Raw genomic sequence first — 24,914 nt, forward strand, 5'->3', positions numbered from 1 at the left:
TCCCCTCCTCTTACCATAGTGCTCTATTTCACCATTTCACTTGTCGGTCTGTGTACACGTGTCTTTGCCTTTTGCCTTTTGCCGTAGATTTCACCTAATACGATTTCACCTAAGGAGAAGTGAAAACATTTATTTGACTGAAATAGTAGGTAATGTGGTATATGTATAGTGCATAATGGGTGGGGTGTGGGGTAGGGGTGTAAGGCGGGGCTGCAAGGGGTCTCCCTGTATTATAAAACAAACGAAAAAAGTGAAAAGGGAATTTGTTTTTAGGTTAAACAAACCCGGTCACTTCTCCATTAGGTGAAATATTTTTGAAAAAATCACGGACATCCATTTTTGCCTGACTGGGACATAGCACATGCATCTCAACAGCTTAAATCCTTACAACATATGCTGAAACTCGTTAATGTTTTTCTGTGTGATCTTTTCCCATAAAGCCTAATGGATGAAGGAGTAACAAAATATTACTTTCACATGCTTGGCAACATTTTCCATTTGGGGACACTAGTCCAGTCCTGGTTTTAAATTTGCATTTTTGGACTTGCAGTGCTCCTTTTTTGAGGCAACCAAGATCTACAAGTGCTAGAATTCAAAGTTAATACCAGGGCTCGGAAGCATGATTTCCCAACAAGGGAATTACTGTGACAGATAGTGAGTCCCCCAGCAGCTTTTCTGGATTTTTGGGGTTTGTTTTTTTTTTCTCCTGCTAAGAGTGAGACTTTTTTACTCCCACTCTTAGGCCTGATTTGAGGTATGTCTCTGACTATTTGTAGGCTATAGGGTCCTTTACTCCATAGTCCCTCAGTGCAGTAACACAGGGGTGTCATAATGACCCCCAAACATAGACTCCATACCCTGGGACTGACTACTGTCTCCCAGGGCATGTAAAGTCACCATTGACTTTACTAGTCCTAAATTGTGAACAGAACAGTACAAACCATCATTGTGGAAGTACTGGAAGGGGTTAAGTATATTGCCCCTGGGTCTGTTTTCAAAGGGGCACTGTCCAGTCCCCCCTTGTCGAGTTTCTGGCTGCTGGCAGTGATTACCACGCAGAATATTCCACCGGAATATTTCCTATGGGATTTTCCCATTGATTTTAAACGCACGACTTTTTGGTGCAGTGTTAAAGATACCGCTGGTTTATTTATTTAATATTAAATCCACGGTTGGGTCTTTTTGCCAGAACTCTTTTCTAAAATGGCGTTCGTGTCCGTCTCTGTAACTCTGACCAAGGTCGAGCCCTTTGTTCCACTTTTTGGCGGGCTTCTCCACAGAAGCCCTCCAAATGGTGCCACTCTGTCTGGGTTCCACAGGATGTGTGGGGAGGAGGAATTGGCACCCTGGACTGCGTTGCCTTAGCAACTCAAGTTGCACTCTATTCTGATTGGCCCAGTGGTGAGCCACCCGTCTCACCACTTAGCATGTTTGAGAGAGAGCTAGGCTGTTGAATGGGGGTTTTTCTGCATAAAAGCAGGGCTTTTTGGACTGGAACTTGAGCAGTCGCCACAGGACCTAAGAATCCGAAGAGGGAAGAAGCTGAGCCATCTGCAACGACGACACCACCGGTGGAGCCCTGCTGCAACGACCTCACCACTTTCCCGACGACAGGAGATCTTCTGCTGGAAGAGTCTTCTCCTTCTGAGCTGGTAGGATCAACCAGTTCGCCACTTCGCCTTCCAAAGACGTCTCTTGGTCGACTCGCCCGTGCCAAGCACCCCGGCGGCCGGATAGCCAAGCTTCACCACTTTGACTGCGAATAAAAGGAACGCACCTTTTACCGACCAACTCCGCGGCTGGTCTCTTCCCTGGGCAGTGCAACGACTACAAGGTTCCTCCTCGACGAGATCTTCTCTTCCCCCTGGTCGAAACCACGACTTGCATCCACTGCCAGGAACAACTGCCGCCGCTGGAGCTTCCTCTCTTTATGGTACTGTGTTCCACCTGGCCTCCCTTTCTTCAGATTGCTGAAGGTGACCCTTGAATCCTTGGCTTTCCAACTGGGTTGGCTCCAGACCTTCTAACTTTACTTCTCGAATCACCCCAACCTCTTTGAACACTCTGCAAAGACTTTTAGTGCATTTTAAACTGTGTGATCCTGGGCACATTTCGCTTTGCTCCATTTAAAGTGGGCCTGGCCTATGAACTTTGGCTCTACAGTGTATACTGCCTTCACTGACTTGCTTTGGACTTAGAAAAGTGTTGAATTGTTTCATTTTTATGCTCTGCCTTTTTCTGTCCCTTTAACCTAATTATTGGAGTGCCATCTAAGTTACACGCTCACCTCTGTTTTGACAAAGTGGTGTTTTAACTTAGACTTGCTTAGTATTTGCTAGGGGAGGTGTACATACTTTTCTGATTGTGTTTTGAACTTGCTTTGACTTATAGTGCTAGTGTATTTTCTAAAGTGTGTTAAATAATTATATACTTTTGATACAAAGCTCTGGTCAGTGTTTGCTTGTTCCACTGTGTATTTGGCCCTATTGTGTATACTCTACATACTGCCTTAATCTTCTTGAAAGAAGTCCGACTGCTCAGCCACAGCTACCAGGTAAATCTGGGTGGTGCAGACTGCTACCAATTGGGTTTACTGCTTACTCCTGTAGTCTTAATCTTTTTGCAGTGTTCCCCAAGGGAACTGCACAGGATTCTGCCTAACAGGCATTTGTTTGTGTAGGTCACATAGAACAGGTGATGTACAGTATAACTAATTATGGTGAAGTGACAAGTTCCCTTCACTTAAAACGGGCAAATTGAGTGAATACAAGTTTTTTTAATTTTTTGATTTCTTTTTAAATGTATAATATTTGACAAACAATAGTGAACACAGGTGCGGGGTGGGGCAGAACTTGAGCATCTAGCCAGCCATCAAAAAGTCACTTGGCACCTCAATTCTATACATACACAGTACCTCATTTCTTACTCGCCAAAAGTCAAATTTCATTAGGCGATGGCTAGTGGTGAGTGCAAATTCTGCACCTTGGTGTGATTGCCACATTTATTGTGCTAACAAGTTTGCAGAATGCAGTTGGATATTTTGTGATAATACTTAATCGACTTTGAAGGCAGATATGGACTACCTGGACCAGACGATCTTGCTAATTTAAATCCTGGCTTCTACAGCATGTTGGACTCCAGTCTGTCTCCAGCCCGCTTTTGCTCTTGCATCGCAAACCACTGTCCTTCCTTTTTTAAATGTCTTTTGACACAACCATGGGCAAGACACATTCTCCTATTTTCATTGGCAAGTGTTAATTGGCTCGTGGCAAGTAAGAAATGGTTTGCTGTGTGTGGAATTAAGTGGACGAGTGGCTATTTTGGCCTGGATAGTTTATATCTTGAAATCTTAACCCTCTTGCAACAATACACTTCTTGGAACACTTTCTTGCTAAACATCGTTTTACACAATAGAAAAAACTTTGCTTTCTTTACACCTGCTCTATTATAAGATTGCCAATACTTTCGGCTTTGAGGGAAGGCTTTAATGGCGAGAGAAAATGTTTCTAAAGTATATGGTACTTTGTGAGCCATCCATAAGTGGCGTAGGTAACGCTCTTCCTAGTTTTTCCACTTTATCTGGGAGGTTTATGGAGGTGCTGCTGTCATCTGCAGACTCGAAATATGCTGGGATTTAACAAATTTGTCTTTCTAACCCTCGACCTGGAATCTATGGCACTCAGTTAATTTGTAAAATCTCTTCTGCAAAGGTGAATATCATGTGGTACAATATATGACCTGGCAAAAACGGGGTACCTGATTGCCTCTTGTGTAGAGATGGTAAATGGAAGCGGTCATTGAAATTTACAGACGTTTGACATTTGTGATGTGTTACGCTGCACACAACCTTGCTATTCACTTCAGTTTTGATTACTGCATATTCTGGTAGAGCAAGCTGCACATTTTTGTACATTTCTGAACTCCCGCAATTAACCCCAGTATTTCAACTGAATGGAGAGCTTGTCCATTTTGGACTCTGCCTTTCCCTCCTAGACGTGGTGGAACTTTGTTGCTGCACATTAGTTCTTACTTGGAGTTGTTGTGTGACTTTATATTTTTGTTTGTTTTTGCAGTGCTTGAGCTATGCGTGGCACACAGACTCAAGGAAGAGAAAATTGCCAATGAATGGGTCGCTTACAGCACCAGTAAAGGGTTGTCTCTCACTCTGGAACACTTGAACCTTCTTGAGCATGAAGTAAGAAGCCAGCTATCCATATAACATGGTGAAAAATAGAGTTGCAAGCTACTAGCTAGGCATAAGTCACTGTCACGCCTGGCATGAATGCCATAGCGCATCATTACTTTCTCACCAGAAGTTTAATTCTGATTTAGCTTGCAGCAAGTGGTGGGTCTATCATTTGTTTGTTTTTTAAATCTAGCCACAAGAAGTCTACGAAGGTTGGGAATACCAACATGAAGGATTTCCCTAATGCAGTCCATCACCAAAACGTAAACCTTAACTCTCACTACACCACTGTCCTATACAACTCTATAACATGTAGTTTACTGAATACTTGGTGTGTGTTGTGAAGTAGTGGTGTAGTGAGTTAAGGTGACGTGTCATGGACTTTGTATTGTACTTCTTATTATTCAGTGTTTCTACTTTAATGTTGCCATTACCACTATATTTAACCATACCTCTTTTAATCCCTTAACTGCCATGGGTTCCCCCCTCCCCCCTGCCAAGGCCTTTTTTGCTTATTTTGGTATGTCGCTGTTCAATGCCTTCTAACTTTTTTGTTACATGAGATATCTCGGCCAAATTTGGCCCCCTTTCCCCCCCCCCCCCCCCCACATGTAGGCGGTCGTAACTACCCAAGGAATCCTACTTTGGTGAGAGAAGATGATAAAAAAAAAAAGTGAGAAAATCGTGGTTTTTCTCAAATAATGCCAATAAAATGTACAACGAAACTTTTTCTTTTTTTTTTTCTTTTCTTTTCTTTTCTTTTCTTTTCTCCCTTGTAAGTACTAGGAACAGACGGTTTGCTGTGCTGAATTACCCATTTTCCAGGCTTTCAAGAACAGGTTGAGTGGAAACCAAAAACACTATTTTGATATGGTTATCAACCATTTTTTGAGAGGTAGGCTATTTGGCCTTTTTTCCAAAAGGGCATGCGTGGACGGAATGGAAGAAAAGGGTAGGAAAGCTGAATGGGAGGACAGAAAGGCATACATTTCTGAAAGGTAGACCAAATTCCAAGTTTAGGAAGGGGTGATTTGCTCAGGGCAGGCAACAACTATATAGGAAAAAATGTCAGTTTGGGGAAAATTACAGAGAAAAAGGTATGTGGTGGACATGGTTGGCCCGGTAAGGCAATGGCTTCTGTGATTTTTGAGGAAACCATGAATGCTCTGCTACATTTCCCCCCCCCGCCCCCCAGACTCTTCCAGTTAGAAAATCACACATTTTTCTAATGTTTCACAAAACAAGCAATACCACAAGTCAAACAGCCATGGTACACATGCTTACGGCCTAAACAGATATACTTGGATTTAGCATGTGTAAATAAGGAAAGCAAATGTGGTGAGGAAGGGCAAGCATACATTTTTTGAAAGCACAGGCAGACGTTTTGAAGGGTAGGTGACTTGTGCAGGTTTCAAGTGTATAGTGCCTAAACGTAGGTCACATTTGGGAAATGAAAGGGTTGTGTGACAAAGGGTGAGTCGAAATGTTATGAAAACCACGCAAACACAACAAATGTTGTGCCTTCCCACAGGTGTCCCAACGTGTGCAGTCCCTGCGTGTATTGTGTGGCGTTGTGTTTCAACTGTTAATGTTGTGTGTACAGTTTGTATCCGTGCATGTTACTTGGAGCTTGTTATTGTGCGGCTCATGTTTGTGTGATGGGTCCTGAAGCCTGGGGCGATTCTGCTCCATTGTGTGATTTCTACATGGTGCTAGCGTTTATCTATTGTGCTGGATTGCATTACGCACATGCTAGTTGGTGCATTTTGTCATGTGTGTTTGTAGCCACATGAATTTCAGGAAAAATACCATACAATTGGCACTTATGTGTTATGACGCTTGTCAAAAGAAATTGATGCATCCCATTTTGGAAAAAAGGGAATATCTTGACCCGATTTTTGAAATTTAAGTGGCACTCACCAGTCTAAGTTGATGGTTAGGGGTGCACCAAAAATGTCAAAGATCAAAGCAGGTAATTTCGAGAGTATGCTTTTGGAGTGTCTTTTTAAAAACCGGATGCAAAGAACGACCCTTATCAGCATTGTTGTGCATGAAAATGCTCCAGGGTGTCCAGTTGTGGTTAAATAAATAGCGTTGGTTGAAACAAAATCACGCTTTCGCCTGTCCCCCAATCTCGAAATTGTCTAGTTCATTTCCCCATGTTGGCGCACACCTATGCTTAATCCTGAAGTTGTGTATGCTGAAAAAAATATGAAAATCCAGGTTTACACAAAATTTTTAAGTAGTTTTTAAGCATAGGAATCTATAGCCATGCAATAGGTGCAAAGGGACCATGCACAAAGCCCCACACCACCCATTGTAAGGTGCAGTATTGTCAGAGCAACACAATGAAGTGAAACACAAGCTGATCAGCATTACCAAACATGCAGTTTACCACCTATGAAACGTTTGTCTGCAGACGTTGGAAATACAAAGTTCAAGTTTAACCTATTACACATTTGAACTTTGTTGCAATGTGACGCGCCCTCACAAATAGCAAGCCGAAAAGTAAGATCCAAGCATATGTAGATCTTTACAACAAATCAAGATGCAGGCCACATTCTAAAAACCTACATTAATATTTAACAAATAGGCCTGATTTACACATTAAATAATCCTACTCCCTCTTACCTAAAGAACTCACCACATACTCTTACCATCATCTTCATTTCACATCAAACGGTAACTAACATCCTCCTAAGTGTAAAGCAACACACATACCAACTACAGCATCATATACAAAAAAACTCAACACCAGTGGTCCAGATAGGATTTTGAAGTGAGAGTATTTTACTCACAATTTTTTTGAATTGGAGTAAATCCAATTTTAAGAGTAAAAGAGTTTCCTCCTTCGAAAGAGTAAACATTTTGTGTGTAAAATTTCAACTTTGTTCAGACATTCGTGACTAAACAGCTGTATTTCAAAGTGGTTCTAAATGTGTTGCGCCTGTGAAACATTTTCCTCACACGAAACTTGTAGGTGCATAATACCAGCTTCATGATACTTTGGCACAAACTCTGTTCAGTGCTACTACAGATGCCAGCTATTTACATCAGGTGATTCATAAATAAAGTCCCTCACTCTACCAGCATCACTTCTCTGCCTCTCGAGCCTACTGTTGCTGCCTGCTTGACAGCCACTCCATGTTTTCGATCCATCTCTCCTTCTCTTTTCTAATCTGTGTCCCTGTCTCTCACTTTCTGACGCTCTGCTTCTCACTCTTAAGTGTTGCGATGCCACATTTTGTGGTGTGTTTCTCTGTCACTCTTCCTCTCCCATCTCTGCATTCTATTGTTGCTGTTTCCCTCATAGCTCGCTTTATTGGTTTATATAACTCCTTCCTCTCATGTCATTACTCTGGCTACACCTGTTCTTGTTGTGGTTGCTACTCATTTCTTGCACTGTCTCTTATGTTATTGGCCTGCCCTTCTCTGGTCATGCTTTTCCATTTCCATCTCTCCCCACCTGCTGTTCTGTATCTTATTTTACTGTTGCTAAATGTCTCTTGCTTAGCTTCTATCCCTCACTCCTATTGTGTTTTTGTCCTATTAACTCTGTTTGCCTTCTCACTTTATTTGTTGCCCTATCATGTAGCTCATGGCACTCTTCCTGTTGCTCGAATTCCTGTTTTGGATTGTCTAGTATGTCCTCTGTCCACTAGCAACCTTCCTGACTTACTGCCCTCCCCCCCCCCTCACCCCCCCCACCCACACACACACACACCTTTGTTTTCCTGTATTGCTAAGTTTGAGTTTCTCTTCCTCTCCTATTTTTCTGTTTGTCTTTTAACATAGCACCAATAAATATCCCAAAAACTGAACAAGCCTTTTCTAATGGAGAATTAAGTGCAGCTTTACCACATGCTGCAGAACGACAAAGGGCAAAGAGGCTGTCCTCTTGAAAGGTGATTGCTCAGAGGAAGAGCACCCTGCCTGCATGAAGGTGTTGAGGAACGATGACATGAATATTGTTTTTTCGGAAGAATTACTACAAATCACAAAGTTGCAGACTGTTCTCCTTTGTAGATGTGGGCAACCCTTCCTTTGGCCATTAGGCTGGAAATTAGAGTTGGAGGTTTGTCTGACCAGATGCAGCAGTTGCCTGAATGCAGATTCTTTACCAACACTATATCAAATATAAGAGCCCACATGAGCGGTGCGCTCTGAGCCATTGCAAGTATAGCAGCCCAACTGAGCTGTCTATTCTGAGCCATTACAAGCAATGCAGCCCTGATGATTTGTGTTCTGAGCCATTAGACTTAGCAGTCCAATGACCTTTGTGTCTTCTGAATCACTAAACATTTAGTAGGCCTTTTGATAAGTCAAAAGTTAAGTCAACTCTGTTACAATTGGACATTACCTGCATCTTAAACGCACACCTCTGATGCAGACTCATTAACTCGCCTATCAACAGGATTTGAACTAACAGGTTACACAATTATCTCTGCAGCAGGGTTATTCACCCACTGAGCTCTTTCCCAACAGGCTGTTGACACAAAGGCCCATATGGGTGGGGGCACTGGCAGTTCCATGTGAGGCTTGTCAAAATCTCTAAGCCTGTTTGAACTATCCTACATGAGTCAGGAGATTCATAATGAGGCTTTGAAATGTGCTCGATTTTTGGCAGTGGGACTTGGTAATCGGACATGGGAGAAGCAGAACCTTTCAAAAGTGCAAGACTGAGTAGAAGGGATTGAAGAATGACAGCAAAGCCATCTTCTCACACTCTGCCAGTGTGCATCACACCAGCTCAAGAGATTGGTGGAAAAAGCTCAGACACTGTTCTTGCTCAGTACTTTAGCTTGCTGCAGAAAATGCCTACACATGTTTGTACTTTGTCATTACAACAGCTCTGGTAAGAAATTCAGGTACTGTTCCAAAATATAGCAGTCCTGCTAAGAAATGTGGGCATGATGCATCAGCCCTGCTATATTTGGTATTGTGCCATGACGTGTGTATAGCCTGAATATATAGCAGTCTCGTTGAGGTACCGGTACAATCTATGCCACGGAAAATATATACAGCACTGCTTCTATCTGTATCCATTATACCTGCTTGCGGTGGGTGGTCAGGAAGGGAGTTAATGTTCAGACCACATGCTTATCTATTTGTTGCGCTCTAAGAAAACAAACCGTCTAGTGCTGTTTCATGCATGCAAACACATGCAATCTTAAGAAAAAAAAAACGCCTTCATATAGAACACCCCAAAACATTTCCTTATCGCAAAAGCCAAACAACTTCTTGCTGGGAGGCTCTTTTAAAACTTCACAAGATCAAGAAGTCCAAGCCTTGAAATGCAATTGATGTGCTTCTGTCATGAAAAGAAAGCAACGTATGAAATGCCCATGCTGCTGCAACTGCACTGCCTCTATTAAAGCGGATTAAGACTGAGGACAATGAAGCAGAAATTCAGCCCTTATTTAAGACCATTTTCATTTTACATAATACTACGTGTCCTAAAGCAAAGTGAAAAGCATGTTCCTGATTCAAGATGCTTTAATAAAACTGTAACCTACAAAATGCAAGCAGTTGAACAAAGTGAACGAAACACACATTCCCTTTTACATTACTCAAAGTATTATCTTGATAGACTCATTCGTTTTTTTAACACTTTCCTCTGCTAAACAGACCAGGACTCCCAGTTGCTTCTTTGGATTGCTAAATTAAAGAGTGGATTTGCAAACTGCTGCTAGCCAGGCGGTCTCCAGTGATCTCCATGATTTATGGGGGTGCTGTCATAAATAGCCTGTGTAAGTGGTACGCAAGGAATCATTAAAAGGGCCGTATTGACAAGATTTCTGTGCGGAAAAAGGCCCAATATGCACCTTATCTGGCGGACTGCTCAACACAATATGAATCCTGAACCAAAGGTGCCAACAATGTTTGTTTAGTGTTTAAAATATGTTGGCCATGAAATGTTTTAATGTTGGAATTACCAATGTTTGTAGACTTTAACTTTTTTTATAGGTGGCAGCCTTAACATTTTTAACAGTTCTCAAACACCATTAGCATTATGGTGGGTTCATAAAATGCATTATAAAACCCTTGTACCTAAAATCTGATTAGAAAAGGCAATTTCTGCTAACAAACCAAACATGGTGGCTCCACCCATCGTCGCAATACATTGCTTTAGTGTCTCTAAACTGGAGGTGAATTTCAGGGATGGCTACCGGGTGGCACTGTCTGGATTTATAGCTGAAATTGCCATTTCTATATCATTTTCAGTGAAAAAACGAGTTGAAAGGATGTTTGAATTTTGCAAAATCCAGAGAACACTGAAATTTGCAAGTTATGGTTAGCAACACAACTAGAACGCCCCCCCTCTATCTGATGCTCAGGTGGCTGTGACGGCCCTTTTTCTCGTTCTGAGGTGCTCCGCTGGGATGGCCAGGGGGGCAGGGTGCCTCACCAAGCTTGTGGATGATGGGGCAGGGGTTGATATAAGGAGGATCCTGTGGTCACTCTACTTGGTCCCCATTTCAGGGCAGAGTACCGTCCCACAGGGTCCCTTTATGGGAAGCAAGGAATGGTGGTTTAGTGGACCGAGCTCTGCTTCCCTCCCGCAAGTACACGCCCATCTAAAGGAGGAGACCTGAACAATGGCAGAGACTTGGTCAGCTATCCTTCGCACAATACCTCCACTCTCCTACAGTTGGGAGCAAATAGGATGAGGAAATCTACACTGGGCAGGGTTAGAGTGTGACGACTGTAGGGAGGACGTCCAATAGGCCGGACTCGCCAGTTTGTAGTCCCATATCCTTAATGGTGTGGGCCCACCAACCAATCTACACCAGCTGTGAGGGGACTCGCTGAGGTCCCTTATCCCACAGAGGTTGAAAGGTGGGGACAAGGTGTGGGAGGGCAGAGAGTATATTGCCCAAGGTGAGGGATAGGCCAGTGCGTCCTCAGAGGGCAAAGTCCATCAGCCAGTCCCCACCCTAGCTTAACGGACCAGAAAATCATTTCTCCAGAGAGGCTGAAAGGCAGGAATACAGCATTATAACAGCACCTGGACAGTCTGCCAGTGTGGGTGTTTCGAGTAGGAGCTGTGTTTTTTGGCGGAGGAAGCAAAAGGACCTTGAGTTGGCGCAGAGTCTAGGAGGCTGGATAAGAGGACCAGAAGGCTGACCAACCGTGAAGTCTAGTAGCTGGAGTGGAGACCAAACTGAAGAGCCAAAAAAAACTGGAACTTCAGGTAAGGAAAAAGGAGAGTGGTGGCCAAACTGGGCGGAAGTAGTAAGGGTATGGAAGGTGATGTTCAGAGAAGCAAAGGGAATGCCCAAAGGGGTGGAAAGGTGGATACAGGAGGAGAGCTGGGGCACAGTTCTGGAAATCTCAATAGAATAGTGTGCCATTTGAAGAGTGTGAAGGAGAGCTGCAAGAGCGTGAAGGGCGGGGGAGGAAGCCTGGGAAATGGTGGCTTAAAGAAATTGAGAGCAAAAAGGAAGCCTTCTCAGTGGGAATTAGGGGTTCAACAGAAAAGGGAAGAGTAGTTGGCCACCTCCCCACCTTGCCCCGATCCCACCCATGCCTGTGGGACGTCCCCCTCTCTCCCTTGCCAGGGGAATCCAGTGCTTAATGGATGCCTACATCACTGAGCAACTGGTGAACACCACATGGTGGGGGAGGCGAGCAGACAGACAAAAGAATGCCATGGCCATAGCAGGCAGGTAGAGAAGAAAGGAACGGGAGAGTTCCCCAATCCCTATTAAACAGGTGCTGCCTAGGACTGTAAAAAAGTCTGGAGCAGGCATGCACTAGAAAACTGCAGCCTTTTCTTTAAGATACTTTGCAGCACTTTTTTGATCTGCAAAGGGGACCCTAGAGGCCGAGGATCCTGAAGAGAAACGACTTGATTGCCCTGCACATCTGGTCTCAAACTTGGAAGACTTATCATACCTTGTACACTTTCTGCCTACCCAATGTGGTAGTTTGCCCACACAGTAATAATTCCAAAATAAAAACTCTTGGCGTTCAAGCTACGGAGTTTGTTTGGTCAGTTGATCCCAGTCACTGACCTGACATGGACTGACCTGAATGTGTGCCCAAAATATATTTTTTTGCACTTCTATCGTTCCTTTTTGTTGGTTCATTTTTGCATATTGATGTGAAGGTGTTAAATATTGTCCATTAGATGACTGCCAAGTGTATTAATTCATTCTAGAGGGCTAGAAAATGTATCATTGTTGATGAACCATATGAATAACTGCAGGTGAGAGACCATGCCCTTCCCTCGCCCCACCTGTCCCGTTCTACGTGCTGGATGGACTGGAGCCTCCACTTCACTGTGTGGTTTTGTTTTTTCATTATTTTTTTCCTTGCACTTTTTCTTTTCTTTTTTCCCCCTCCGGTGCCCAGTGTTGCAGCAGTTCCCAGTCCATGCAGATTTACCCAGCAAAAGCACATTTCAATCCTGCATTAGATGCAACCTGAAAGTTTTCGCTGTGGACCCCACTCCCTGTCTCTGGAGTGCTTCAGGCCTGACGACGCTGCTGGTCCTGCAATGTTATTACGGTGCAGGCACACCAGTCTCGACACTCCTTTCAAGAGGTTGTTCAGACTGGTAGGGCCTCTGATGGTCCTTGGCACCTCCAAGATTTCCCCATGGGCTTAATCTGGAGTTGAGTTGGAGGTTCCCCGTAAAGGAGTTCATTCCTGGCTAAGGTAATTTCTTCCCAGCCTTGGCCTGAGGCTGAAGATCCTCAAAAAGGGGCAAAGGCAGGAATAGTTTGAGGTTCCTTTTTAAAAGGGGCTAATGCTGGTATTGGGCAAAAGGATCTGCATAAAGAGGGCTAAAACTGAGCAGGAGTCTGATGTTCCCCAGAAAGGGGCTAAATCTGGTCCTAAGGTTTGGCAGTGCCCCCAAAGGTTCCAGGCTCTGCACATCAAGCTCAGTTTGCTGCACGTTCCTCTTGGTGCCTAGAACCTCATCAGTGCGCTCTGGGTCCAAGGTGCTTGGCAAAGATGGTTGACAAAATTACCGAGCCTCAAACGAGATGGAAGGCCTGCTAGCCACTTCCTCTGCTCCTTTAATTTCATGGGAGCTTCCGGGGGCCTTTGAGAGTGTAGACAGTGAGGGATGTGTGTGTTGGCAACTATGGGGTGGGGCCCCTTTTCCCTGTCGGTTCAGTTGTCTGACCCAACCCATGATTTTTGTATTTTAACATTTGTTTGTTTTTTCATTTGGTCTTACAGCTGCAGATCTTCACATCTGGCATACTCGGACCACTGGCTGTCTAGTACACTGGGTCCCTGCCTTTGGCAGAAGGCTTCTTTACCAAATTTCTGGTGATCATGTAATTCCATGTATAAAGGAGTACTTCTGAAATTTCATCGGGGGGTATCCTACCCCAGGCTCCTGGTGAGTCTAGTCTCAACGGGCTCCTGTTCCTTCACCTTCCACAGCCCAGGAGGAGTTTGCCGTTTCCACCATTGGTTGTGGTATTGGCTTCTGCCCAGGGCTGCTTGTCCTTGCATTGATGTTTGCTCAGCAGGCCACTTTTGGCCCTTCTCTGCAATCGCTGACCACTGGATCTCTTCCCGTGCCCAACCCCAGTGGCTATGTCACCTGAACCTCTTCAGATTGAACCTGACCCAACAAATACAGGGGATAGAGATGACTGGACAACAGAAAGACTGGCCGTTGTATGTGCAGAGTGACAGACTGCTGGAATTTCTGGACAGGGAGGCTGTACATGGAGCAAGGTGTTTTATCTATGGTGTTGGCATTTGTGAGTTTGACTGCACTAGAATCCCCTTTCAGACTGATTTTGCTTGCAGAGGCACCGGAGTTGTGGCAGAAACTCCACTCTGTGCAGATGTCAGTTGGGTGGATGTTCATCATCGACAGAATCTTGGAAGATCGCATTGGTCTTGCACCCATGGCTCCTTTCGTCAGTGATGGCGGTTGCTAAACCTTTTTCAAAAGTTACTCTCAGGACTTCATCTTCCTCACCCTGAGGTAAGGTAGATCAGTACATGGAAGAAATAGAAGCAAGGGCCTACAAGTACTTGGCAGGTGAATACTTGCACTCTTTTAACTGCATTGAACAAGCGGGGCTCTGGTAGGAGGTGGCAGGGTTTGAGGAGTTCCTTCCTCAGGCAAGAGGACCAACTTCACTGCTGGGATTGCAGAGCCATGCCAGGGGCTGGGGATCTGATGCTGTCTGCAGTGGATCACATTGCCACCACAGTCCAATGTTTGCTGATTTGCATGGCTTATGAGGGCAGTGAAATCCAATGTGGCTGTAGAGGACAAGATAGGACATGTGACTATGGCCACAGAATGGTCCCTTGCAGTGTTGGTAAAGCTTCTGCAGTGTCCCGTTCTGTGCTTGCAAGTCCAGATCTAGATCAATTGGAGGATTTAAAGCAAGTCGGGCGAGAACCTAAATGGTCGGCGGCACAAAGAAGCAGCAGCGCTCCACCTTTTTGTGGCTTCTTTCAAGACAAAGCAATGAGGTTGGTGCCCACTCATGCCTTTTCATTGGCCGCGAGAATCTCGTTCCACCTGAAGTCTTGAAGGGCTAGCCCTATGAACCTCTGGATGTTAGAGGTGAGCTTTGCACCTCCCATGCTCCCCTATGCCAGTTCAGGTCCATGCTTCCACTGCAGGGGATCCATAGGTTGTTGGAGCTCCAAGAGGTTCGCCTACTTAACCTGGAGAAACTGTTCCATGTTTATTTACAGTGCCCCTGTCCAACCATGCAGGCTTGTGTACGCTCTTGGATCGTTGCACTTTGAACCTCTCTAAGGAAAGAGAGCAGTTGATCATGCCAGTGAAGATCTGGTCTGCCCTCAGGACGACTGGCTCTGCACAGTAGACTTGCAGGAACCATCTCCATGGTTTAATCTGGGAGCCTCCTCACTGATTCCTTCTGTAGCAGGGTAATATTTTCAATGCACTGGATGGGGATAGTGGTACAGGTGGGGACATCAATATGCTCTATTACTTTTAAATACTTAACCCACTTCCTACGTGGGTGCTGGATCCCTCTGTGGGGCTTGGACGTGCTAAGGAAAGGCAGTGGATGGGATTCCCCAAACTTCCAAGAAAAGAAACTGGGCCTTTCTGCTGCAGGTCTTGATTGTTGTGGCTCCTGGGTGTTCAGCAGCCAGGCAGTGCAGCAGCTGTCTGTGTTGGTGTGGGTGGTGCAATGTTCTACTAGGCTGGGCTGCGTATGTTGGGAGCAACCCATCACATTACCTGGAGCATGTGGTCCCTGTATTAAGGATATGCCGGGCTGCGTATTTAAGGTTCAGGCCGGTGTTGATGGCGGGGCGAGGCGGGGCGGCGTGGGGCGGCGTGGGGCGGGGTGGGGTGGGGTGTGGTGTGGTCTGGACGGGGGGGGGGGTTTCGGTACAGTCCTTTCTCTCAACCCGGGCTGCATCTGACTGCAGTGGCATGGGGACTTTTGGCAGGACTTCCTTGGCGGTGGCGGGCCTAGTACCAATCGCGTGGCGCTGCCCTTCCTGTTTAGGGAGAGCCACGTATGCAAGGAGTAGCCTGGGACGCAGCAGTGTCGTTGGGCACTCCCTGTCCCCATGAGTAGCACTCGTCAACGAGAGCTGGGCCGTGGCAGTGAAGGCTACTTGGCGCCGCCCATTCAACCTGGTGCCGTGAGTATGAAGAGCCTGGGCCGTGGCAGTGAACATGCAGGCAGGATGAACCAAGTTAACCCTTTGTGGTTCACAAAAAATATTTAATTTTTTTTTTTTTAAAGGTCGGGCTATCTAACACTTCAAGAGCGTGCCACTGCAAGTGTTTTATGTATTTTTCTCTTGTTTGAAGGGTACGCCGTGCACGGTGGTGGGGGTAGCCTTCACTTTTTTTATTCTTCCGCTACAAGCTCCCCCCCCCTTTTGATCTTCAGGCCACCATGTGCCACCTAGTTCACTGAATCTCAGGCAACAGGTATTACATTAATTGATATTTTCTGTCTGGAGTGAACCATTTAATACGGGAAATATATTTGTATTCTCTTTTACATATGAATTGTATTTGTAAAAATACAAATTGAATGCTTTAGATAATAATATTAATTGTCTTTTTGAATGAACAAAATGTTTTATTTCAATAATGGAATTGTTGTTGCATTGTCTCACATTTCCATAAGAAAATCTAAATGCATTATTTTTAGAGTTGCATTAGTTGAATGAATGTATGAATGCCTGTGATATAGGATGTTTTTTACAAAAATGAATTAAATAAAGATGTGTAAAATGATTTTTTTAGTTCAATTTATAATAAAAAGAAATTGATGATTTAATGTAATACCTCTTGCCTTATCCTTCAGTTGCTCTCTTAATTCTGGCACCATCACCTGTTTCATATGTATTGCTTTACCTCCAGGTGCCAGTTGTTGGAGGTTCCCACCATTTCTTGTTGATTCACTGAATCACAGGCACCTGCAACAGTACCTCCTTAACTCCCTGCTGTTCCCTGGGTTCCACTCGACCAATGTTCCCTGTAATTATTTGTGGATGTGTGCACCAAAGAATAGTTCTGTGCGGGCTATTTCAGTCATGTGCCCAACTGAGTGATGTGGTGTTGGTCGGCGACTGCAGGCCCGCCACAGCAAGTATTCAGTGATCCACTGTGCAAGCAAGGAATGTAAATTTGCGGCACAACCAGCTCTACTTAGTGACATTTGTGTGCTCTATTCTCCAAGACTTTCTTGTCTGAAATTATCTTTAAATCTCAAAACATTAGCAAGATTTTTTGTTGTATAATGGATTGGTACAAGAAGGGAGTCTGGTTCTTCTGGTGTAATAGATTCTGCCTAACAAATTAATATGGGCAGTAGCTCCTCCATTCTCATTTAACTAAACGTATGGAATATAAAGGAAATGCTTTTTATTGGTTAAATGAAATAAGCAATACATGAACATGATAAAGACTAAAGAGAGGATATGGATGGACGGTTAACTAAATGGCTAAATCATGTAATGTTGGATTGCACCGGAAGTAACTGCATTTTTTTTTTTTTTGAAGATCAAAAAGGGATGTTGACATGGGCGTGATTGTAACACTATCCCTAATGTGACGTGTAGTGTACCCATGATCCTTCGCGCATCGAGGTCCCACCAAATTGTTTTTTTCCACCAACCTAGTTGGTCGCAAAAATGCAGAGCTCAGTTATATATAATCTATCAAAATTGCTGTTAATTTCGGTTGTCATTCTCGGTCTAGACGCTTGATCTGCCGACGTTTCTTCCTGGGCTGTTCGGCCACTGTTCCTGCGTGACTTCTGCCCCCGGCCTAGCCTCCACAGTAGGGAGAGCCTTTCTCTTGCCCCTTCTCTTCTTTTTCTTTCTTTCAGTCTGGCTTCCGCTTCTCTCTTCTATGGAGTGGACGCCCTTTAAATTTTGCATATCTTGCAATGCAAAGTTCGCCTATGCAATCGGGTGTCTTCCTTGTGATCACAAGCACTTGTGCAAAGCCTGTAAACTCTTCAAACCGGCTCTGATTCGGAGGCCGTTGACCTTTCGGGGGAACATTTGCACTCCCACGTGTCTGTCCCTGGCTCAACAGGCATGCTGCCGGCAGTGCTATGGGGAAATCACACCCCAGCGACAAGGACTCGCACACCATATGTTTCTAAACACACAATCCCTAACCTTTCATTGATTCTACCGTTGAAGGTTTGCGTGCCCGCAGGCCGGTCCAAACTTTCGACTAAACCTTCAGAACCTTGCGGTTCGACGCCCTCTGCATTTCCGTAGTCGCGGTCTTTGCATGGTCGGAAACTTTACTGTTATAATCAGCGCCTCTTCTAAAATGATGAAAGACGTGACTGCGCCGAAAGACGCACCGAAAGGGGGCCAATCGATAATTGAGCTTCCAAAACTACGGGAGAAGCTTTTCGAGGCTAATCCGCATGTTTCAGACTCCGAACCCCTTTTTACCGGAATGCTATTCTGGTGCCCCCCTTCCTCTAAGGCCGTGCCTAAGGGCTCGATTTCCTTTTCACCTTCAGCCTCCAGAATGGACTAGGGACAGTTTTGAGGCCTGTAGGAATAGAATGGCAGAGTTCATCTAGTTCTCAGACCTGTTTGATACATCTGTTTAAAAGACGTAGTGAGGTGGACTCATGCCCCATCCCTTCTAAGTCCCAAAGGGTCTTTTCTCTAGGTGACCGGTTTCCCGACTTTGAGGAATCCAATTTAGACCCCCAAGTTAACGTTTTTGGTGCTGACCAGGATGAACTGGATAAAGATGTACACATCAAGCTATAACCAAGGAGGTCCTGTTCCCAGCTACCGGGACACAGACTGGAACCCTGTAAATGATCAGGGTACATGGCATCCCCACCCCATGATCCGGATACAGACCATATTTTCTTAATACTCAGTCCCCCAGCCAAGAGACACGTCACCTGTCAAATGAAATTCAACGCCTTCTTTAAGGGTGCTGATCACTTTAAAATCATTACACGAGAAACCGTCCCTGATTCAAACTTTGTAGAGGATATTCTTGAGGAAAAGGCCAGTGTCAGCCAGGCCATTACTCTATTGAACTCCATCAAAAAAACACCTGGCTCTATCGTTGCTTATTCCTTCACTTACAAGAGCAGTAATCCCAGCGTGGAAATTTTTTTTTTTTTCCTGCCGGCGCCTTCTGACCCACTGTATATCCGGGGCCACACCATACCATGACCTGGATGAGGGCAGGGGAGTACCACTGTCCTAGGTGGAATCTCCTACAGACAAAGATTGTAAAATGCTGTCCGCCCTCGGCAAGAGTTACTACCTCTGCGGTGTACTCTACCTGGATTGTGGCATACTCTACCAAGATTGCTAACACTACACTCCTCAAAAGCTATAGTGACGTCGAGGAGGGTCCTATCCAGGACGGCCTCCAAGAAGTCCCAGAACCTACTTGCACCTGCCTTCTGGCGGTAGTTGCAGAGGGAAGGCAAGTCACCCAAAACATTCTCAAGAGCACCTCGACTCTGACGAGACTGCAGTACACGTCCTTGCCCAGAGAACCCTGCTTAAATGCCACACTTGGTTAAAAGTAGGTTTCAAAGCAGAGACTCTGACTTCTTTAATGAATAAGCCGGTAGATGAAACCACCCTCTTCAGGAAAGCAGTCGATGAGGCTTTAGAGACCGCTAAAGAGCACGAGACCCTAAAATCACTCGACCAGATCTCGGGTATATCCTACATCCAGCACAGCAGTTCCAACACACGCTGGTCCTTTCGAGGACAGTATTTCTCGCTCTCTCCAGGCATAGTACGTCTCGTGGTGCTCCAAATGGACATCAGGCCAAGGTTCCTCTGGTAAATATCTGCCTCAGCATAGTGGTTCACGTCGGGGAAAGGGCATAGGCCGGAACTCTGCTTCCAGAGGCTCCCCGGCCTCTGCCTTCAAGTGACTAGCTGGTACAGGTCCCCTCCCATCCGTAGTTTAACATCTTTTGGCCACGCATGGGGCAAGTATGTGAAGCCTCAAAAGTTCAGAATGACAACTTCAGTAAGTAATCACTTTGCTACAGGGATTACATGGCCCCATTGGACATGAAGGATGCATACTTTCCTATTTGCAATGTTGCGCACAAGAAGTACCTCTGGTTCACGATCGCAAACACTCACTATCAGTTCAGCATCCCCTCAGCCCCAAGGGTGTTCACGAAAGTACTGGCAGTAGCGGCAGCTCACCTGCGCAGACAGTCAATTCCTGTGTATCCCTACCTCGACGACCGACTCATAACAGAGGACTCGTTGAGAACATGCCTAGTAAATACTGAGGCCACTGGATCGCCTATTCAGCCTGGGATTCTCGATTAACGTAAAGAAATCCAGCCTGGTCACCAGCCAAGTCAAAAAATGTCGGATTCAGACAGAAGATGGGCTTGTCTTCCCTCCTACCAGAGGGTTCAAAACCTGCTGTTCCAGATCCCTCACTATGTAGCCACTCATCTGGTTACCCATGCAGCTCTTGGGGATCATGGCTTTCTGCGTCTTCCTAGTTCCACAGGCTCGTTTGCGCATGCGCCCCATGCAGGAGTGGCTCTCGAGCCAATGGTGTCAGACCAGTGGGATGATCTAGTGGTTGTCTCAGCAGCCCTCGTTCAGTCTCTGCAGTGGTGGTCAAGGAAAAAGGAAAAACCACCTGCAGGGGAAAACCTTCACCTCTGCCGCAGTAGAAGCCACTCTAACCACAGACGCATCTGTCGTGGTGGTGGGGGGGGGTAGCTTACCTCCTTCAACAGACAGCGCACAGCACATGATCCGTAGCAAGAAGGTCCTGATCCTCAAAACAGCACTATGGCTATGTACTACCTGAACAAACGGGTGCACACTGTCTATGGGACTATCCAGACTGTCCAAGAGCATCTGGAAATAGGCACTCACACACAATGTTCCTCTCACCATGTTCTAGGGGAACTCCATCTTCTGGCAGACAGGCTCAGCAGGGATTTCCCCTTACCGGTAAAGCATGAGTGGCGGTTGCTAGAGCACATTGTACTCAACGTCTTTGCTGAATGAGGCTTCCCAGAGATCGACCTGTTCGCAACTCTGGAGAACGCCCGATGCCCAGACTACACCTCCAGGTACCCTCAGCCGTGCTCCAAGGGGAACAGTCTCTGGATAACATGGAAATGTGTCTATGCCCCCCCTCCCCCACACCCCTAATCAACAAGCTAGTGTACAAGAGGCACCAGGAACCAGCTACAATGATTGTGGTGGCACCAATGTGGGCCCGACAACCTTTGTCCTCCCGTCTGAGGATTTCCTCCAAGGAAACTGCCATGCCCTTAAAACGTGCTGTCTCAAGACCAGGGACAGACCTTTTGTAAAGAAGGCATAGCAACAGACTCACAAGTGATCACAGTTCAAGGGTGTTTATTGGACTTTAACAAGGGTGTGATAAACGCTTATTTAATCCTAAATCTACAAATGGGAGCAAGCTACGACAGTCCAATAATAATGCAGTCCTAGTGGAGTCTTGTCAAAATAAAAATCGACTTCTGTCAATTCAACATTGCATGCAGAAAGTTGTCATAAAAATCATGTAAAGGCTAACATTCCGAAAGGTGAGTTCATCCGCGCTAAGAGGAATTGCTCTAATCCCAAGGATTTTGACAATGAAAGTATCACCATTAAATCGCGCTTCCTTGAGAGAGGCTACCATCATAGCTGTCTCGATAAAGCATTCGCTTCAGTACGCCAGCTAAAGAGAGCAGACCTGCATGTTCCTAAAATTCATGACAAGTCTCCCGTCACTCAGAAAATTAGGTTAATCACGAAGTTCAATTCGGACAGTCACAAGATCCATAATGTGCTGAGGAAACACTGGCACCTGTAACACCTTGATTCTGACATTGTCAACTGGTTAGATCCGACTGCTAGTATAACATTTAGCAAAGGCAAATTGCTCAAAAATAAACTTTGTCCTTCATTTATGAGTATGCCCTCTACTAAATTGACTTGGCTACATTCAGCTCAGGCCACTGGGTTTCATAAATGTGGCTTTTGCAACATGTGTAAATTTACTTTGGAAACATCACCGGTCTCCTTTGGTACTAGAGTAAATCACACAATTGATTCTTACAACAAATTTAGAATTACAGTTGATGAGTTTTGAATAATCTGTACCTGTGGTCTGAAATATATTGGGAGCACTATTCGCCCCTTGAACATTCGCATCCGCAAGCACTTGGCTACAATTGGTAGTCAAGAGTCCAAATATCCTTTAGCCAACCACTGGCAAAAAACTCATCAACTAGACTGTAAGGATGACATACGTTTCGTTGGCCTATGCAAAGTGTCCTTACCTCCGAGAGGGGGCAACCTAACCTTGAAATTACGACAATTGGAAGCAAGACTAATCTGTAAATACGTACTGTCTTTAATGGATTAAATTCGGACCATGATTTTGCTACTTTCCTGTAACAGCAGGCTGTCCCTATTTTTGTCTCTGCCAATTTGGTGCCACTGCCCTCACTGTATTATGGAATTTTTGTTTCTTATGTGCCTAACCTCTTATTCTTTGGCACACATTTTTATTAACCTCTTTACCTATGGGGCCATTGTTTTATTGTAAATTGGTCTCCTTGTGCAACCTGTACATGTTCTTGCAGCAGCGCACTCGGACAGTACCTGTCCCTCTTAATTCATGATGTTCCCTCTGTTCATTTATCCAAAATTCTCCATTTCACTTATGGTACTCTCTTGATTTTTTACGCGCACACTTTTAATTTAGTAATGACCCACTTTGCCCTCACTTTCGCTTTCCACCTACTATTTTTTTAAAGAAAAAAAAAACAAAAAAAATATACTTTCTTTTTCATTCTTTAGTGGCTTTCTATTTCGCATTTTTCTCGTGTGTGCACTGAGCATTTTTTAGGCAATATTAGTTTCATTTAATATCCCTTACTTACCCATTGAATTGCCTTGTATTTTTAGGCAGTTCAAACATGGCAGCTCTGTTGGTTCCTTCCTTCTGCCATGTTTTTCTGAACTGATGCATTTATCTAGTCCTCTTTCTAGCTTCGCGACCAGCGCTTTGATTTTTTCAGTCTGTCTAAACAGCCGACCAGGTAAGACGGTTTTACATGGCGCCCCATTCACTTTGGAATTGTAATTCAGTGTTATTGCTCATTCGAGTGGGAGGTTTAACCTCTTCAAGCCCGCTCAGGTTAGTGCTACTAATGGGGAACCTCTTTTTGATAATCGCCTCAGGTGAAGAGCCGTGGAAGGCTCGAGACACGTGTTAGGCTGTTGCTTGTACTAAACCTTGGACTTTAAAGGCTGTTCTTTCATACAAATCACTTGGACTTCCAATTTTTATTTTGCTATACTTGGCGCAGTGAAACTGGGACTTGTTTGTGTTGCATAAAAAAAACTGTTGCCAATCCTTAACTCTAAATACACATAGTGTGTGGTAGTGCTTCTGAAAAAGAAAGGTGTTAACAAAAAAGATATGTCAGCATGTTCTGGCCGTTGGCCTCCCTTCCCCATGTTTTCAGCACAGGACCAGGCGGTTCACTGTAGCATAGCGCACTCTCTGCCTTTGTCGGCACAAGGATACAGTTCAATGGCCAATATCGGGGCCTTCTGTGCCCAAGTCTCTTTACTTACCAAAGGCTCTTGATTCAGAGGGCCTGATGTACCAAAATGTACAAAGTTCATTTCCTCTTATAAATACTCCATTCGGGTGATTCACTCTTCACCCTAGATCCCCCTCAGCCGGGCTCAGATCCTTCCTCTTACACACCTCAGGCTGTCCCTGATCAATTACAGTTCATATTAACTATCAAAGACTTTCGAATGTGCACAGGGTTTAGCTTGACCCGTTGCAGGACCACTTCCTTTCACAATTCCTTTTTACATTTGCCAACCTTCAGTTGGATACTTAACAGAAACCTTTGAAGGAGCACCCACGTGGTGCTGAACCAGTCTGTGTACGGTATTTATCTTGGCTTCAAAAGTTAAGCCATTCCTTTGCTGTTCAATTATATTTGCATCGCTCATCTCACACACTGTTCTCTTCAGATTTCTCCATACAATGTTGAAACTGCCACCGTGGTTCTAAACTGACCAGTCTGGTATCAGTCTCCCCGACTCACTGGCTGCTGACTTTCCTTGGCTCTTACAACAAAGCGGCGCTAGTACAGTACCATGGCAGCAAACGCTCCTCCCCGCCTTGGCTATTGACGCGGAAGTGCCTTCGGTACCTCTGACACACACTGCACAGTTCTTCAGCTTTAATTCCAGGTACTATGTTTCTTATTCCCAAAGGTTCATGAACCTTTTTCTCTGAAAAGGTCATGGGCACTTCCCTCCCTGCAACCCTCTGGTCTTGCCGTCTTCCTCCTTGTATTAAACTGCCGTCTTGGAACTGCTGCTTTCTTGTGTGCTTTGCCTTGCTCGGAGTGTGCTTTCGTGCTCTGCCTTTTATCCGTGTGGCGAAGTGTCAAGGAAGTCAGGTGTGTGTAATGTAATGATCAGTAATTGCCTGACTCTGCCTGACCATTGTGATGGGACATGTCAGGTATACGGCTCGGGTGTTAGTCCGTTTTCTCTCACAGTGAGCTGTCTGTGAGAAAGTGTTTGTCTGGGAAGTGGGGTTGAGTTCCTAAGTAAAAGGTGTTGCAGGGAAGGGGATACCGTGTCTCACCATCCACTGTCCCACTCCCCGAGACACCTCAAGGTGATCCTCCCACACTGGTCCACCCCTAGGAACTGGATCCAAAAGCGATTGGCCATCCCGGCCACCTGGATGACAGATCCCCGGGGACTAGCGGGTGAAACACCTTCAGGTTTCTCACACTTTGCACCCTTACCCCCAAACACTCCTTAGAAGCCTGGCTCCTGAAGTCTTAGTGCTTGGACACCTTCAACTCCCACAGAGATGTATGGACATACGCAGGGAAGCACGTAAACGCACCACTAGACATTGCTACTCCAACAAGTGGAAGCACTTTTTTATGTGGTGTAATTCTAACCGCGTCAATCCAATCGTCTGCTCCCCTAAAGATATTGCCCTCTATTCAACACACCTGTTTGACTCGGGACTTGTTTTCAACTCCCTAATCTTTTTTTTTTGTTTGTTTTTTTTTAACCGCTCTATCTGCGTATAGCACATCAGAGCAAGGTTTCATGGTTGAAGGTTCGTGTCATTATAGGCTTAATGGAGGGGGTGAAAAGACTCCATCCCCCAGTTTCCAACCCAACTCCTGGATGGGACTTGAATGTTCTTTCAAGGTTAATGGGACCT

The 24,914-nt window shown here is 45.1% G+C and overlaps 1 protein-coding gene across 2 annotated transcripts in view; it reads left to right on the top strand.

Annotated features, from left to right (window-relative positions):
- Positions 1-24,914, top strand: part of POLA2 (DNA polymerase alpha 2, accessory subunit) — a 910,834-nt gene that overhangs the window by 63,616 nt on the left and 822,304 nt on the right. For both annotated transcript variants that reach the window (XM_069644973.1, XM_069644974.1), the window contains one exon: positions 4,074-4,195. In XM_069644973.1, coding sequence (XP_069501074.1) covers positions 4,074-4,195 — 122 coding nt within the window. The remainder of the gene's footprint in view (positions 1-4,073; positions 4,196-24,914) is intronic.

Source organism: Ambystoma mexicanum, chromosome 2p (assembly GCF_040938575.1).
Source record: "Ambystoma mexicanum isolate Mex_15411 chromosome 2p, UKY_AmexF1_1, whole genome shotgun sequence".
Taxonomy (NCBI): domain Eukaryota; kingdom Metazoa; phylum Chordata; class Amphibia; order Caudata; family Ambystomatidae; genus Ambystoma; species Ambystoma mexicanum.